At 51.0% G+C, this 15,748-nt stretch overlaps 1 protein-coding gene across 1 annotated transcript in view; it reads right to left on the reverse strand.

Moving 5' to 3' along the window:
- Nucleotides 1–15,748, reverse strand: part of GRIK3 (glutamate ionotropic receptor kainate type subunit 3) — a 216,970-nt gene that overhangs the window by 71,705 nt on the left and 129,517 nt on the right. Inside the window, exon 3 of the mRNA XM_069477688.1 lies at nt 4,716–4,973. Coding sequence (XP_069333789.1) covers nt 4,716–4,973 — 258 coding nt within the window. The remainder of the gene's footprint in view (nt 1–4,715; nt 4,974–15,748) is intronic.

Raw genomic sequence — 15,748 nt, forward strand, 5'->3', positions numbered from 1 at the left:
ATCATAGAGACCCAATATTTTGGCTCCTAGGCTGGGTCCTGTTTCTCCACCCCAGGTTATTTAAAACCTCTTCCTTTCACCCTTGATATGAGTTTGTCTTTGTGCACAGATTAGATTAGGAAGGGGGAGGCGTGGCAAAGCTTGGAGGGCAAACACCAGTTGCTTCCTTAGCAGCCATTCCCCCTGAGGTAGGTTGCAATGATGACCCCAACGCTTCACCCCTCTTTATGTCCACACCCTTCGCCATGGAACCTTGCTGTGCCCTCCAGCTGGGCTCGACCACGTGACTAGTTTTGGCCAGTGGGGGATGTTAGCAGGCACAATGTAGGCCGACACTTGAAACGGAGCTGCACATTGGGTTTGTTCTCTTGCACTCTGCCATTGTCATGACAACGTGCTTGGGCTAGCCTGCTGGAGGATGAGAGACACGCAGAGGAGAGCCATGTTCTGCCTGTTGTCCCAGTCAAGGCCAGCCTCGATCAACCAACAGCCAGCCAACCCCCAGGCTGGTGAGATCCCGCTGAGCCCGCAGAAACTGCCCAGCCTGCAGGCTTCTGAGCTAAACAGATATTTTTATTTTAAGGCACTAAGTTTGGGGGACGGTTATGATGCACCATTATTGTAAAAAATGATAACAGAGGCACCCCCTTCTAGCATTTGAAAAGAACTGTGATTTTGTGTGGATGACAATGTGCCAGTCCCAAGAGATCACTCATGAATGGTAGGAGCCAATCAGTGGCAATCCCATTCCCATTTGACAGTGTCTAGCATAATAGGCATGGACCCAGGGAGCTATACAGGACTGTCTTCTAGAAGGATCTGAGGCAGATTTTCCTCTCTGATAAGAGGCATGAGTCACATGAAGAAAACTCCCTTGGACCCCACCTGCTGTATGGTACTTACTGCATGCTCGGAGCTGCAGCAGCCCTGTTGTGACTACGAGGGGAAAGCCAAGAGGGCAGTGGCAACCCCGACCCGGCACCCTGACTTTGTCAAGCTGCTAACCTTGCCCTGGAAAGGCCCGCCCCCAGACTTCTTGTCAGAGAGATGACTAAGTGGCAACCGTTCAAGTCAGTTTAAGTTGTGCTGTCTGTCACTTGCAGCTAAAATACCCAAATGGACACAACCCCCAAAGCAAACACAGACAAAGCCTTGGGCACTTCCCACTCCACGGGGTTTGACGACTCACAAGTTGTCCTGCCTCTTGACATATCCTGATTCCGGGAGTGCACTTCTTGCTACCCACTATTCATCATTTGTTATATTATTATTTGGCCGAATCCAACCCTGAATCCCCAGTCTCAGTCGTTTTCCTGACCACACCCGCTCCCCCGTTGACTCCCCTCTGTTTTTAAATGTTTATTGAACTGAATTGAGTTGAATTGAAAATCAGGTTGAATTAAACTGTAATTAAAGATTAAGGGAAGAATGTGCTGGGCCCTGGTAAGGCTGAAGAAACGAAACGCTGTTACCCTGTCTCCTTTTGAGAGGTTGGTCGTATTGCAGGGGAGTGGGTGTGCAGGCAGAGGTCGCTGGTAATTCCAGGCCATCGGAGCTAAGGACCACGTGACAGGTACACACGGCCAGAGCACATGGAGGAGCAAGCGCCAGACTCCGGCATCAGCTCCGGCCAGGTTCACCAGATGGTGTCCACCACTGCGCCGCAGCGTCCTTTCCTCTGCAAGCCACTCCCTCCACCCCATCCGGCCTGGAGGCCCCCGCCCCGCTGGGCAGTGGTTCACGCCAGTGTCTGTCCTGACAGCTCTGTGTGGCTTTCTGGTTCTTTATTTTCAACACTACCCTGCTCACATCCATTTCTCTTCCGTTTTGGCCCCAAGAGTGCTTCCAAGCGACTCCTCAAATTCAGGCCCCCTTTGTTCCTGCCTAGACCAGCACAGCCCTCTCCACTCCCAATCCTTCGTGTGCATCGATTGCTCATGGAACCACGTTCTAAAACTCTGCTTTGATTATTCCACTCTTTTGCTCAATAATACTCATTGGTCCTCCGCCGCTTAAAAGATAAAAATCTAAGCTGAGGCCGGACATCAGAGACCTCGCACCGCCAGCTACACCTGCTTATCTGGCTTTCCCTCCCACCTCCATACTTGAATGCCCTGCCCCAGCCAGGCTGTCCTCTTGGTCCCCTTGCCACGCACAGCCCCTTCTACTTGTTGCTTAGGCTGTTCCCTCCACCTACAACGCCCTCACGACACCTCTCCCCATCCACCCATCCTCGAGGCCCCACGCAGATCTCTCCTCGTCTGGGAAATCAGCTCAGACGAGCAAAGGCCACAGAGTGTCCTCTCCCTGAGTCCTGCAGCTCTGACCATTTGTACACGTCACTTCATCCTCAGCTCTGATGCCTGGAATTACCCATGACCCTTGGACCGGCACCCACTCCCCTATAATATGATTAACTTCTCAAAAAAAGACAGGATAACAACCTCTTCATTTCTTCACTCTTACACTCTTTCCTGCAATTTTTAATTCGAATTTACTTCAACTGGATTTTCAATTGAATTCAATCCATTCCAATTCAATTCAGTGTAAACAACATTTAAAAACATCTACACTACACCCGTAGTCCCTGTGCTAAATCCTGGAGGCACCAAAACTCCTGATCTGGAAGCAGAAACAGGCTCCTAGATCAACAATCACTCATGCTGGTCTGTTAGGACAGACAGCTCCGCGGTGCTGCAGAAACCCTGGGGGTGGCTTGGACCTTGGCAGGAGTGCCCCTCAATGGCAGAGCCCTCCTGCCAGGGGCACTAAGAGGGCTGGGGGTCCCTGCTCTCAGGGATCTCCTGTCTGGTGCTTTGCGTATAGCAGGAACTCAACAGATGCTTGTAGAAGCCCAAGTGAAATAAACAACTTTCCGAGGAGTCTCTCCCTACTATTTCCACTGCCCATTAGGGTGTAATCAAGAGCTGACATTGAATCACGGGCAGCTGAGAGCTGGAGGGCTCTTGCGAGGCTTGTTGTGGCAGCTCTTGACACGTGGGAAGAGCGAGGCTAGATGGGTTAAGTGACTTGCCAAGGTCACTCTCTCTTAAGAGGCTGGACTAAGAAATGTCTTGAGACTCGAGTCTTTGGAAAGAAAGAGGAGGAGAAGAAATAGCTCCACGCTGGCTATGAGGACTCCAACAGGCCTGTGGGTATGTGTGGCTCTGACATTCACTAGCCGGGTGACAGTAGGCAGGACACAGCGCCTCTTTGAGCCACAGGCTCCTCATTTCTAATTTATCACCCCATAGAGTTACTATGAGGTTTTCATGGCCTTAAATGAGATCACACCTGTACCACTTGCTTCTGAGTAGGCAACAGTGGTCTTTTTTAAATGTAGAATCCAGAAGCACTCCTCTCCTGTCACTAGAGGACTCTCCAGGTCCGTGCCTGTCCTGCAGACCCTCGTGAGGACGACTCAGGATGAAGGGAGGGTCCAGGCAGTGCTCAGCTCCCCCTGTGGCTCTCCTCCCCCTCCCCCTTCCTGCTGCTCAGGCCTGTTTGTGACTTACTGCAGCCCACCAGCCCTCTGCACACGGCTGCATACAGGGAGCTATGCGGTACCTGTCTGTGCTCCCCTACGATGCAGAGCCTGCCAGGACCAAGAACTGAGTTTTATTTACCCAGGTATCCCCAGCTTCCAGCGATGGATGGGGTCCAAAGAAAAGGCCCAGAATGCGTTTGCTGGATTTGTTAGTGGATATCTGCTAAGTGTGTGCTCTGTGCCCACAATGAAGGGCCTGAGACTTGAGAGGCAGGGGAAACACGCTGCAGCAAGAGTTTTCTGGAAGGGCCCAGGCTGGACTTGAAAGGTTGGGCAGGAATGGGTCCAGCAGGTCCTCCCCAGTAGAATGCTGGGGTTAGGTCCAGCTGGCAGAGCGTGTGGGACAGGGGCCTCTACACCAGGGAGTCCAGCCTTAGGCCCTGGAGCCCATTTCCTCCCTCTGCCCTGGGAGAATGCAACAAGAGCCCGGTGCTTGCTTCTGCAGGCCTGGCCTTGGCTGGGGTCCAAGGTCAAGTGGGTAGCGCAAAGGCTGGTGTCTGTGTGTATGGCTGGGCGTGTACAGGTGTCTTTGCGTGTGAGTGCAGGTGGAGGTGAGTGTGTGTGGTGGGGTGCAGGTGTGAGGATGATCGGAAGAACGAACCTTCAGTGAGCACTCACTGTGTGCCAGGTGCTTCTGCATTACACCCGTCATATTTTACAGATGAGGAAACTGAGGCACAAAGAGGCTGCACCTCCAGCAGGTGATAGAGCTAAGATTTAAAACCAGGAGGTTTTGCTCCAGCGTGTACACACGTAACATTACACCCTACCACAAGTAAGCTGCGTGTGAGAGTGTGCAGGTGTGAGTGGACATGTTTGCTGCAGACGGGCTGAGTGAGTGTGAGAGTGTGGGCAGGTGTGGGCGTGGCTTGCAGGTGTGCATGTTGGTGCTAGGTGGGTGCCAAGGGCAGACCTGAGCACTCACGCTGCTGAGGGTGGAGGTGGAAGTGTGGGCAAGGTGTGAGGCAGGTGTGAGGTGAGCTGGGGTTGAGTGAGGTGTGAGCGTGGCTGGTGTGCACGGGAGTGTGAGCGGGCACGGGGTGTGTGTGACCAGGTGAAGTTGGGGTGTGGGACACAGCCCTTTCCCTAGAAGCAGTTGTACTGGAAAAACAGACAGAGACCCGATCCTGAGGCTCTGTCCCCCCTCACCCCTGCCCCAGCCACCCACCTGTACTGTCATCGTAGACCACGGTGGCCGACCGCCACTTGAGGTACTGGACCAGGTCGAGGATGGCGTGGCTGAGCGAGGCGTAATCGGGGTAGAGGTTCACGTAGAAGGTGTCCTTGTTGTCCAGCGGGTGGTGCTTCCAGCGCAGCTGGATGTGGGGCACCTCCAGGGCGTTGCAGATGGACTGGACGGCATTGGTGCAGGAGCCCTGCGAGGGCCCGAAGATCGCCACCACGCCCAGCGCCAGCTGGTCACAGGCTGCAACAGAGGGAGGGGCAGCACACGGGTCAGCGCGGGGCTGTGGGCATGGGGGGCGGTCAGTGACTCCGATGACCCTGTAAGCACGTGGGACAAACGGCAACCACCCTCGGAGGGCAGACAACGGATTGTCTCTCTGAATCTCACTTTGCTCACCTGGAAGTTGGGGCTCCAAGAGTCCCTACCTCATGGGATCGGAGTAAGGTGGAGCGAGGTGACATGTGTGAGACCAGAGCACAGTGCCTGGTCCTAAGGTAGCACTCGTGACAAAGAAATGATCGTCACCTTTGATGTTATTATTGCTGTGATAGCGTCACCAGCTCTGCGCCAGGTCCCGTCTGGGGGAACTTGGGAAAGAAACAGGAATCACACATCTCCTGGCTGGTGACTAAAGCTTCAGCCTCCAGCCTAACCTCTTCCTAAAATCTGACCGGTGCAGCTCACCTCTCACTCGCATCGCCGCCTGTGTGTCTAAGACGCTCCCCGGACCTAGCACATCCCCGCTTCCCCTCCGGGCCTCCCCACCTCAGGAATGGCAGCTCCGTGTCCCAGGCCTTATGCCAAAAGCCTTGATTTTGTCTTAATTCTTCTCGTCCTCTCACACCCACTTCCCAATCCATCAGCAACTCCTGCTGCTTCGCCATCAATACGCATCACGATCTGAGCCCTTCTTGCCACTCCCCCTCCCCCTGGTCCAAGCCACTGGGGTATTTTGCTGGGATTCCTGCAGAAGCTCCTCAGTCACCCTCCCTGCTGTCTATTCTGCACTCAGCAACCAGACAGCCTGTCACAGCGTAAGGTAGGTGCCGTCACTCCTTTGCTCCGAGGGCTCCCATCTCAGCGTAATGGCCAAAGTCCTCACGGTGGCCAAAGAGGCCCCACTTGTTGCAGCTCCTCCCTGCCCTTGTCCCCACCCCAGCACTCTTCTGACTTTGTCTCCCCTCCTTCTTTCCCTCCCTTGCAGCACTCAAGCCCCACTGGCCTCTATGATGCTCCTCAAACACACTAAGCGCACTCCTGCCTCAGGGCCTTTGCACTTGCTGTCCTCTCTGGCTGGGATCTTTTCCCTGACATATCCTCATGACTCCTTTCCTCTCTTCCTTCAGGTCTCTGTGTCTGTGTGTCTTATTAGGGAGGCCAGCACTGACCGACTTGTCATAGCAACTCCTGTCCCACCACACACCCTAAGCCCATACCCTGTTTTATTTCTATCCTTATTAAAGACCACCAGAAGTCGTGTTCATCTGTTGACTTTCTCCTTCCACTGGAATGTGAGTCCCAAAGAGGCCAGGGCTTGCTCTATGTTGTGTACTGCTGTCTCTGCAGTGCTGAGTCAACACTGGAATGTCGAAGGAATGCCCAGTCCCTGCCTCCAAACGGTTCCTGTTCTTGGAGGAGCCCGAGGGCTCAGGCAGGAGAGACAGCAGGTGCTTCCGCTTATCTGGGGTCACCAGACAAGCAGACCCAGGGGCCCAAATGAGGGACTTTGCCTGAAAGATCCATAACAATGTGACCTCTTAGGGTCACTCTGGGGGGAGGGCTGTCCAGGAGTCACCCCCCTTTCTTCCGGCAGCTGTCCCAAATTCTCCCTGGGGCCTGCCTCCCTCTTCCACTCTTGGCCCACAGGTACAGAGCATGTGACTGGCACCCAGGCTGACCACTCACTGCCCTTCCCCAGTCCATGGCCATTGGTGTAGAGGATGGTCATGTGACCTGTCAGAGCCAATGGGATGCCGTGAGCTTCCAGGGGGCTGGGAAAGGGCACATTCCGCTTTCACTGAGCGTGGGAGGAAGTAAGACCTGGAGCTGCAGCAGCCATCTTGTGCTCCTACAGAAAGAGTGGCACTTGTCTGTGGAAGTTGTTGGTGTGGAGGTGAGCATAGCCCAGAGAGAGAGAAATATGAGTCCCCCGCCAAGTGAAACCCTGGACTCTGGATTTGCAAAATACTTAAGCCATTTAGGTTTTGGTCTTCTGCCACTTAGAACCATCAGCAACCCACCAATAAAACATGAGCAAGCTCACCTGCCCATGGGCATGGGAATGACACTACATGCACACGTATGAACACATGATGTACACGGGAGGAGGCGAGGCAGAGTGCCCAAGGGGAATACACTGTGGATTCAGACTTGTCCTGGCTGCCCCGAGGGCCTCCGGGAGTGACCTGCTGGGCCCAGGCCCACCCCTAAGATTTGCAAGGCCCAGGCCGAGAGTACACGTGGAAGCCCACGTACCACGTCGCTGAATATTTACATGTTGTACATCAAGCTAATAAACTGTTAAGTGAAGCATGTCCTTTTCTCCTACCTTGACAAATGCACCTTCATGACAAGCTGGGAAGTCAGGTGGGAATAGAGACCGCTCACAGACATGACGTGGGAGGGAGGCACCAGCCCCCACCCTGTCCCCTTCCCTTTCACCACCGGCTCCAACCTGGACCATGAGGGCCTTGCACGCTCCATGGCCATGCACTGCCCACACCCCCTGCAAATAGCTGCCCCTTGGTCACCCCCAGGGCCTAGGAGTGTGCACCCTGGACGCACGGCTCTCCCCCAGAGGACAGGCCCAGGGAAGAGGCTCATGCGGGCCCTGGAAGTGGCTCATGCAAGCCCTGGAAGTGGGCTCAGGGCCCGCTGGGCAGGAAGTTCAGGGTTCTAGAAACTTCAAGCAAAGTCTGGAAGGGCAGGGCACAGGCTCCTAGTGAGTAAGTCCCCTTGGTCCCACTGACCCCTTGTCCTGGGAGGAGAGAGGAGGAAGGGGGCAGGACATCCACAGCACAGGTCCTGGGAAAGGGTCCCTCCTGCCTGGGCTTAAGGGTGGTATGAATTGATCCAGAGATACAGGGTGGTCTCGAATCCATCAGAACGTGTGGTCTTCGAGTATTTTTCCTCTTGAATAACATCCACCAACCCCATTGCCTCTTAGAAATAGGAGATATTATGTAAAGAAGTCATTTTTCCTGAAATTTGTACTTGCCCCAAGAACAGCAGAGAGTGCTACTTATGACCTGGGTGAAAGATGAGGCAATGTCGGAGGCCGGCTAGTTATTTTTAGGAGTCTTCCGGAACCACCTGGAACACGGGACAGAACAGCAGCAGCGCCACACAGAGGGCATCTGCTGGTGACCCAGGACTCCTTGTGACCAATGCCAGGTGCAGTAGAGGACAAGCAGCGGGACACGTGACGTCTTCCTGGTGCTTCTGTGGTTCTGCAGGCCAAGACAGGGAAGCAGCATTTTGTCCCTGCTCTTGTCACCCTTTGTGTGAGTGTGCATGTCAGGCAAACCAGTGACAATAAAGGCTTCGAATATAGGAACTCGGGGCTTGTTGGTAAATTGTCAAATTTAGGGACAGTTCTCCTTTTCAGCGCCCTCCCGGGGGCCATGCTCTGACCTGCTTTCTCCCTGCCCACTCACGCGATGCTTCTGCTGTCTGGTGTGCTGGGTGTCTGTCCCCACCACCTTGTCACCTTAAGGTGAGGCACTCTCTGAGGAAAGGGGCCACGTGTGAGTCACTCTGTGGCCATGGAGGTTGGACATCAACACAGACGAGATAGTGACAGTTAGTGACAACTTTCCAGGACTGGTCTCTCACTCTTGTCCAAGCCTGAGGCTGTGGCACCCTATAAAATTGGTAGGTTTCTCTCATGCTCTCCTCCTACCTCTGTTTTGAAGGCTGGCTGTTCCCTGATGTCTGTGGTTTCTGTCCCTGGCTCTATGCTCTCATCCTCCCCTAAGACCTTCTGGTTGAAGACTCGGGTGAATGACTTGCGTATGTCACTGCCGCCACCACCTCCTCCAAGCATCTGCCTTGTGGATTCCCCCTCTGATCTATGCCTTGACGCAGGCAGGCACATGCTTCCCCCTCATGCCCACCCTTATACAGCCCATCTCTTAGGTCATGCCCCAGCTGGGCATCCCGTCTGAGTGAGGCAGGGGACAGCAGACCAAACACAAGGTACGACGATCAGAGGGTTACAAGAGTGCTGTTGAAGGAAGTGACTTTGATTTGACGTCAGCTGTGAGGAGGATGATAAAGGTAACTGAAGTAGTAGCTGTGATGTGGAAGACCATTTTGTGAGGCTGTTGACGACAGTGGTGAAGGTGTTGATCAACAGCGTTGATGAGGGTGAAATTGAGGACGATGTTGATGTCGTGACGGTAATGGTGAGATGGCAATGTTGATGTTGGTGTTGATGAAATCGACGATGAGAAAGGTGTCAATGACCTCAGGGTACTGGTGATAACGATAGGAATGATGATGGTGATGACAGTGTCAGTGGGATGGTGGTGGTGGTGTTGGCATTGACGAGATGGGTGGCGTTGACGATGCTGTTGTCATGGCAATGATGGAGATGATGACAGTAGGGGTGGTGATGGAGGTACAGATATTGTTAGAGTGGAGGTGATATGCCATTGTTGCTGCTGATGACAGTCGTTGTGGCGCTGGTGTACTGGTGTTGAAAGCAGTGTCAGTGGTGACATGACGATGACCCACTGGGTTTCATTCTGCCAGACACAGCGATTAGACCTCACTCTAGGCTAGCAGGAGGCCTCAGTCCTGCCCTTCCCCTATTTCACCACATTGGCCTCTCTCCACATCTCTTTTCCTGGCCCCTCCATGCTCCTTCCATCCTCTGAGGACCTTCCAGCCGGGAAGAGCCCTGCCGCCCCAGAGGGACCAGGGCAGGGGTTGTGGCCACAGCAGCAGCCGTGGCAGCTTTTCCTCCAGATGTTTCCAGGGCAGCAGCCAGCCCTTGTTCTGGCAGCCCTGAGCGCACTGCAGTAATTACATTATTTGTGGCTTCAATTTTGAATCCATTTTCTGGTCATTTTACAGTAACTCAATGGTTCACAGTCATTGCGGGAGTCCACAGCCTGAATGTCTTCCCCCCACCCCCCTTTCCATGGCAATCGTAGTTATAGCAAAAATTATCCCAATCAATTTGTGTCTTAAAAGGAATTGAGCAGCCCGGAGAATAAGTGAAGGCAGAGGAGCCTGGGGAGCGCTGGGTCGATTCCAGGCCCGCTCCGGCCAGGCTTGGAAGAGAACACAGGCACGCTCTGGGCGGCTGGCGCGGGCGCTGCCTGGCAGTCACTCATCTTTTAATTTTCCACAAAACATTTAAAGATAAAGACAATAAGTGAAAGTCCCTTTTAATAGGGAAAGGCCTCCTGGGCCTCATGCGGAGGGAGGGACTAACGCAACTGGAGCTGGCGGGGGCGGGCAGTGCCAGGCTCTGTGCCTCTGAGCCCCTCACCCACATGGCCCGAGGTGGCTGGTCCCAGCTGGTGGGGAAGGGAGCGGCGACAAGAACTTCCATCTGGGGAAAATGAATTCCACTGGATTAGTTAGAATTAGGCCCAAGTCCACCCCCTGGAAGAGTCCTAAAGACACTCCTGAGGAATGCTGTTTAAAAACCCAAAGATCAAAAGAAAAAAATAACATGAGAAAAGAAACATGAGGCTTCCCCAAGGGATGGAGGGTACCCTATAGGGAGTGCGACCCAACGGCAGAAACGCCCCCGGGGTCAGACGGTGGCACTTCCCACCAGCAGAGGGATGTTATCTGCCTTGTGCATGTCATCAGAGGGACACTGAGGATGCAGAAAGGTGCCACTTCATTTTTTTAAATTGAGACATAACACAATGTAATAAAGTGCATTCATCTTAGGTGCATGCCTTTTATGAATTTTTACCTATAACTGCACTCATGTATCCCAGGCACTCACGTATCATGTACTACCTTGGTCAAGATGTAGAACATTTCCAACACCTAAGAAGGTTCCCTCTTGCCCCTTCCCAGGCAATATCTGCAGCACACTACTCCCTCCCCTGGGGGCACCCACTTTTCTCTCACTCAACACTACGTCTGCGAGGTGCCTCCAGAATGTTGTGTGGAGCAAGTTTGTTCTTTTTTATTTTTGATTAAAATTCTATTGTATAATTACACGCCAATCCATCCATTCTCCTGTTGATGGCCCCTTAAGTTATTTCCAACTTGTGGTTATTATCACTAAAATGGCTAGAAACGTTCTTGTAGGCACAAGCTTTAGTGGATACTGTCAAACAATGCTCCCGAGGAGTTGAAGCTTTCACTCCCACCAGCCCTACAGAGAAAAAATAAACCTCAACCGCTACTCCCCACTGTCAATTTGAGATCATAGCACTAGCTACGAAAGATAAGCAACAGAGCTTCTAGAAGAAAACATGGGAGAGTATCTTCATGACCTTAGGATAGACAAAGACTGTTTAAACAACACAAAAGACCTTAATCATAATGGAAAAATATTGAAAAATTAGACTTCTTTAAATTAAGAACTTTGCTCTTCAAAAGAAACTACTAAGAGAATATAAAGGCAAGCCCAGGTGCAATGGATATATGATATATGTATCATATATTATATATGTATATATCATATATTATATATGTATATATCATATATTATATATGTGTGTGTGTATATATAATCTCCAACAAAGGACTCTTATCAAGAATATATAAAGGACTCCTAAAAATCAACAAGAAAGTGACTAGCAACTCAATTTTAAAAAGTGGTTGAAAGGCTCAAAAACGTCCTCCAAGAAAGAGAATATTCAAATGGCCTACTAGCAGAAGACATGTGTTCCCTGTCTCTAATCATCAGGGAGATACAAAATAAAACCACGATGAGATACTCATTACATAAGCCACTAGAACAACATAAACCAATAGAACAGCCAAATGTAAAAATAAAACTGACTTTCCCAAGTGTTAGAGAAGACGCAGTGCACCTGCAGCTCTCCGGCACTGCGGGAGGGAGTGCAAACTGGCACAGCAATGCTGGAAAACTGGCTGGACTTAGGCACGTCCTATGACCCCCGCACGTCCACTCCTGAGTATACACCCGACACAAGTGAGTGTGTATGTGCACCAAGAGCTATCTACATGAATGTTCATAGCAGCACCGCATATAATAGCTCCAAGCAGAAGCAACTGAAAGGTGCAACAAAAGTAAAATGGATTTTAAAAAAACTGTGGCATGTTTGTATTAATATAGTGGAACACTATACATCAGTGAAGAGCAATGGGCTGCTACTATATTCAACAGCATAGGTGACTCTCACGGCTGTACTGTAGAGCAAAAGAAGCAAGGCTCAGAAAGGTAGACACTGGATGATTCTATTCATGTAAAGTTCAAAAACAGGCAAACCAGCGTGGGGCACCAGCAGTCAGGATAACGGTGACCTTCAGTGGGTAACAACTAGGGGCACGAGGGAGGCTTCCCAAGGGTTGCACTGTCTGTATTTCAATTTGGGTGGTCGCTGCGTTTTTCCTGAGCCAGCTTGAGTAGGCGTCTGTTTCTTATAACCCAACACTCCTTGGCCAAGCAAGGGTCCACTCTCCCTTTCCTGCACTCTCTCCTGCAACTCCCAGTCCTGCATCTGTTGTTTCAGACACTAGATATAAGCTCCATGGTGGCAGGGACTGGCCACCTCGCCTTGCCCACCTCGGGATCCACGGCACCCAGCACACCATGGGTGCTCAACAGAGGATTTTCAACTACATAAATTGGCCTCCTTCTAATAACTTGCATTTTCCACTCCACTTTCTGCCTTACCCCATCCCTTACTCTTTGCCACCATCTTTCAAAGCTCAACTCAAAGTTCTCCTCCTCCAGGAAGCCCTCCTGCTTGTGCCACAGCACACATGTGGCTCTCTCCCATTTTCCAGCTATTCTAGCCATTAGCCCTATGGCCCAGCTTTCTACCCCTTGAGTGTGACTTGTGAAGGGCAGGGCCTGTCTCCCACTGGGAATTCACTCATTCCTTCATTTGTGTATCCAACCAAACCACCAATACTGATTTGGTGCCTCCTGTGTGCCAGGCCCGTGTTAGGTTCTACAGTGGAGCAGTGAAAAGGTAATAGGCTTGCAGTCTAGTGGAAGAAATGGACAACAATCACACACACACACATACACACACACACACACACATCACACAGAGGTCAAGGTTGTGAAGAAAAGTCCAGAGTGTTATGAGATGGAAGCAAGGAGACCTGACCTCGTCTGGGGGCTCAGGGTGGGCATCCCTGAGGACAGAAGCCTGAGAGCAGAAGGATGAGTTGGCTCAGCAAAGGCAGGAGAGGGGTGGGCTGGGGAAAGGGAATTACATGCAGAGGGAACAGTGTGCGCACAAGCTATGAGGTGGGAGCAAGCACAGCACCCTGAGGATGACAGGTATGGCCAGAACCCAGAGGCTGAGGAGCAAATGGCACAGATGTGGCTGGAAGGTCAGGCTGCAGCTAGACGGGCCAGGCCTCCCAGGGCTCTGAGGATGATTTGTGGGAAGAACACACCATCCAAGGTTGTAAGCAAGCAAGTCATGTGATCTGGTGGCAGTGGTGGTGCTGTGGCTCTGGTCACTTGGAAGCCCAGGGCAGGACCTCCAGGAGCTGGGGGTTTCTGTCTTGGTCCTGTTCACCAATGACCTGGCTGCTGCACATAGGGTGGGACTATTAGCCCCTGGAGGAAATGCCTCTGGGAAGGCTCTAAACTCTGCCCTGGGCTCCCTTCCTGGCTGGCGAAGGTCCCTGTGCTGAATTGCAAGTGCAGCACCAAGGAGTCATTATACTATTTTAGTAATTTCTAGAAAAAATGGACAGAAACCCAACCTTGCCCTTTGGGGGTGGTTGTACGCATGTGGGCATCTGTGTTCTGACTCCAGGCGTTTGTTCTGTGTCCTGACCTTTTTACTGAGCAGTTTTGGTTGAGTTCAGTCATTTTGTAGTTGGACAAGGCCAGGTAGAGAGTGTCAGCATGGACACTCAGCAGGAAGGTGGACACTCCACTGCACAGTGTCGGCCGCAGGGCATGCTGGAATGAGACCAGGAGGACACGGGCAGGGAGGAGGGCATGCCAGCGCCGGGAGAGGGGTCATGGGTGAAGGACCACTCTTTGGGGCTAAACCAGAGTGGGGTGCCTCTCATCTGTCTGCAGGTTGGCTCTGACATTCAGGGGAGCACCGTCAAAAATGTCAGTAGTGACTATGCTCAGTATCAGGGACCCTCTGACCTTCGGCACACAAGGCTAGGAGGGCGGGACACAGGAGTTGGCCCCTGACCTGATGGTTCAGCACGTGGTGGGCAAGGCAGCCAAGGGCAATAAGAATAAAGTCCTATATGGCATTTACTACGTGCCAGACTCTATGCTAAGCACTTTAAAGAGAGGCATCCATTTTGTAGATGAGGAAACTGAGGCACAGGGTATTTTGTCCAAGGTCACACAACTAATATCGGAGTTGCTAGAATGCAAGTCCAGGCAGTCCGGCTCCAAGCCCATGCTGTGCTGTCTTTCTGTGCTAAGATGTTTATCCACAATGGGGCTTTGGAGAACAGAGCCAACAGGAGGCAACACCTGGGCAGGTCTGCACCCGGGGGCCCACGAGATCAAGGGTCCTGGCCTGGCAGAAAGGTGTTCCTGATTAGATCCTGGGAACCCCTTAGAAAGACAAGGGGTGTTGGTCTCCTGTGGATGGGTCTCAGTCTTCCCAAGAAGCACAGATGACACTGTCCCCTAAGCTCAGCTGATGGGGGGCTGGGCAATCATGCTCAGGTTTGCATACCCCATTCTCATATCATTTATTCACTTAATCATTTCATTGAGCATTTACTACACACCAGTCTTTTAGGTGCCAGAGGGGTATATCAATTGACAACAGAGAGCCTTCCTTGCAGTGGTGTTGGAGAAAGGGGGAAAGGCATTAAACACTCATGATACTTAACTACAAATTATGATAGGGGCTTTTAAGGAGAAAAGCAAGGGGCTACGATAGCATATTATGGGAAGGATGACCTAGTCTCTTTGGGAATGAGACTTCTAGACCTGAGATTTTTTTTTTTCAATAAAACTCTAACTTAAGAGATCTATTTACTTTATTTGGTGATACCTAATACAGTTTTGGAATTATTAAAAAAAAAAAACTTGAGATTTTTAAACAGAGTTGCATGGAACTCTAGGGTTCTATGGAAGTTATTTCCAGAGTTATGCAAGCCTTTAAATCGAATTTGAAAAAAAAAAAATATATATATATGCACACACATCCTATATATTTTTTTAAAAAAAAAACAGTAACAAAAAGAAAAGCACATTTGTGTAGTCAAGTATGCTATATACCATATTGGAAACTGCTAGCTCATTCAGGTATCGATAAGTTACCTTGTTTTGTTTTTTAGTGAGGACCTTAGAATAAATTTCTCCAGTTCTTTCTGTGTAGTCATTGGAGTTTATAGTAAATGCATTTACTATTTGGGAAGGATGTGGTACAATTTTTGTTTTTATTTTATTTATAAAAATTCAGGTGTCGGAAAACTTTAATTGGATTTATTACAACTTATTTTTATGAATTATGATTTTCTTATGATTATGCAGCCAAAACAAAATATAGAAACATACTGAATACTGGGGCCAATATCAGACTTCAAGGGTCATCCATAGCCTCTGGGGTCAAGTCGTTGTAGCCACTGAAACAGCTCTGTTCTTTCCATGAAGTCTTTTTATGGCAAGTAAATGTTGCATATTTGAACTTATAAATCATCTGTTTTATATGTATTTTAAATATTGACATTCTGGGTCAGATTTCAATGAAAGTAAACCCAAGTGTGAAAATGCCTGCTTTGGTTCAGGGTCATTGGAGACCTGGGCTGCCCCCCTACTGCTTCCTGTCCAGCCCAATCTTAGACTCCCCCCGCCCCCCCACCTTGCCCTCTCATTCCCTCACAGCCTCTGACAGGGCCTG

Source organism: Eulemur rufifrons, chromosome 8, assembly GCF_041146395.1.
Source record: "Eulemur rufifrons isolate Redbay chromosome 8, OSU_ERuf_1, whole genome shotgun sequence".
Taxonomy (NCBI): Eukaryota; Metazoa; Chordata; class Mammalia; order Primates; family Lemuridae; genus Eulemur; species Eulemur rufifrons.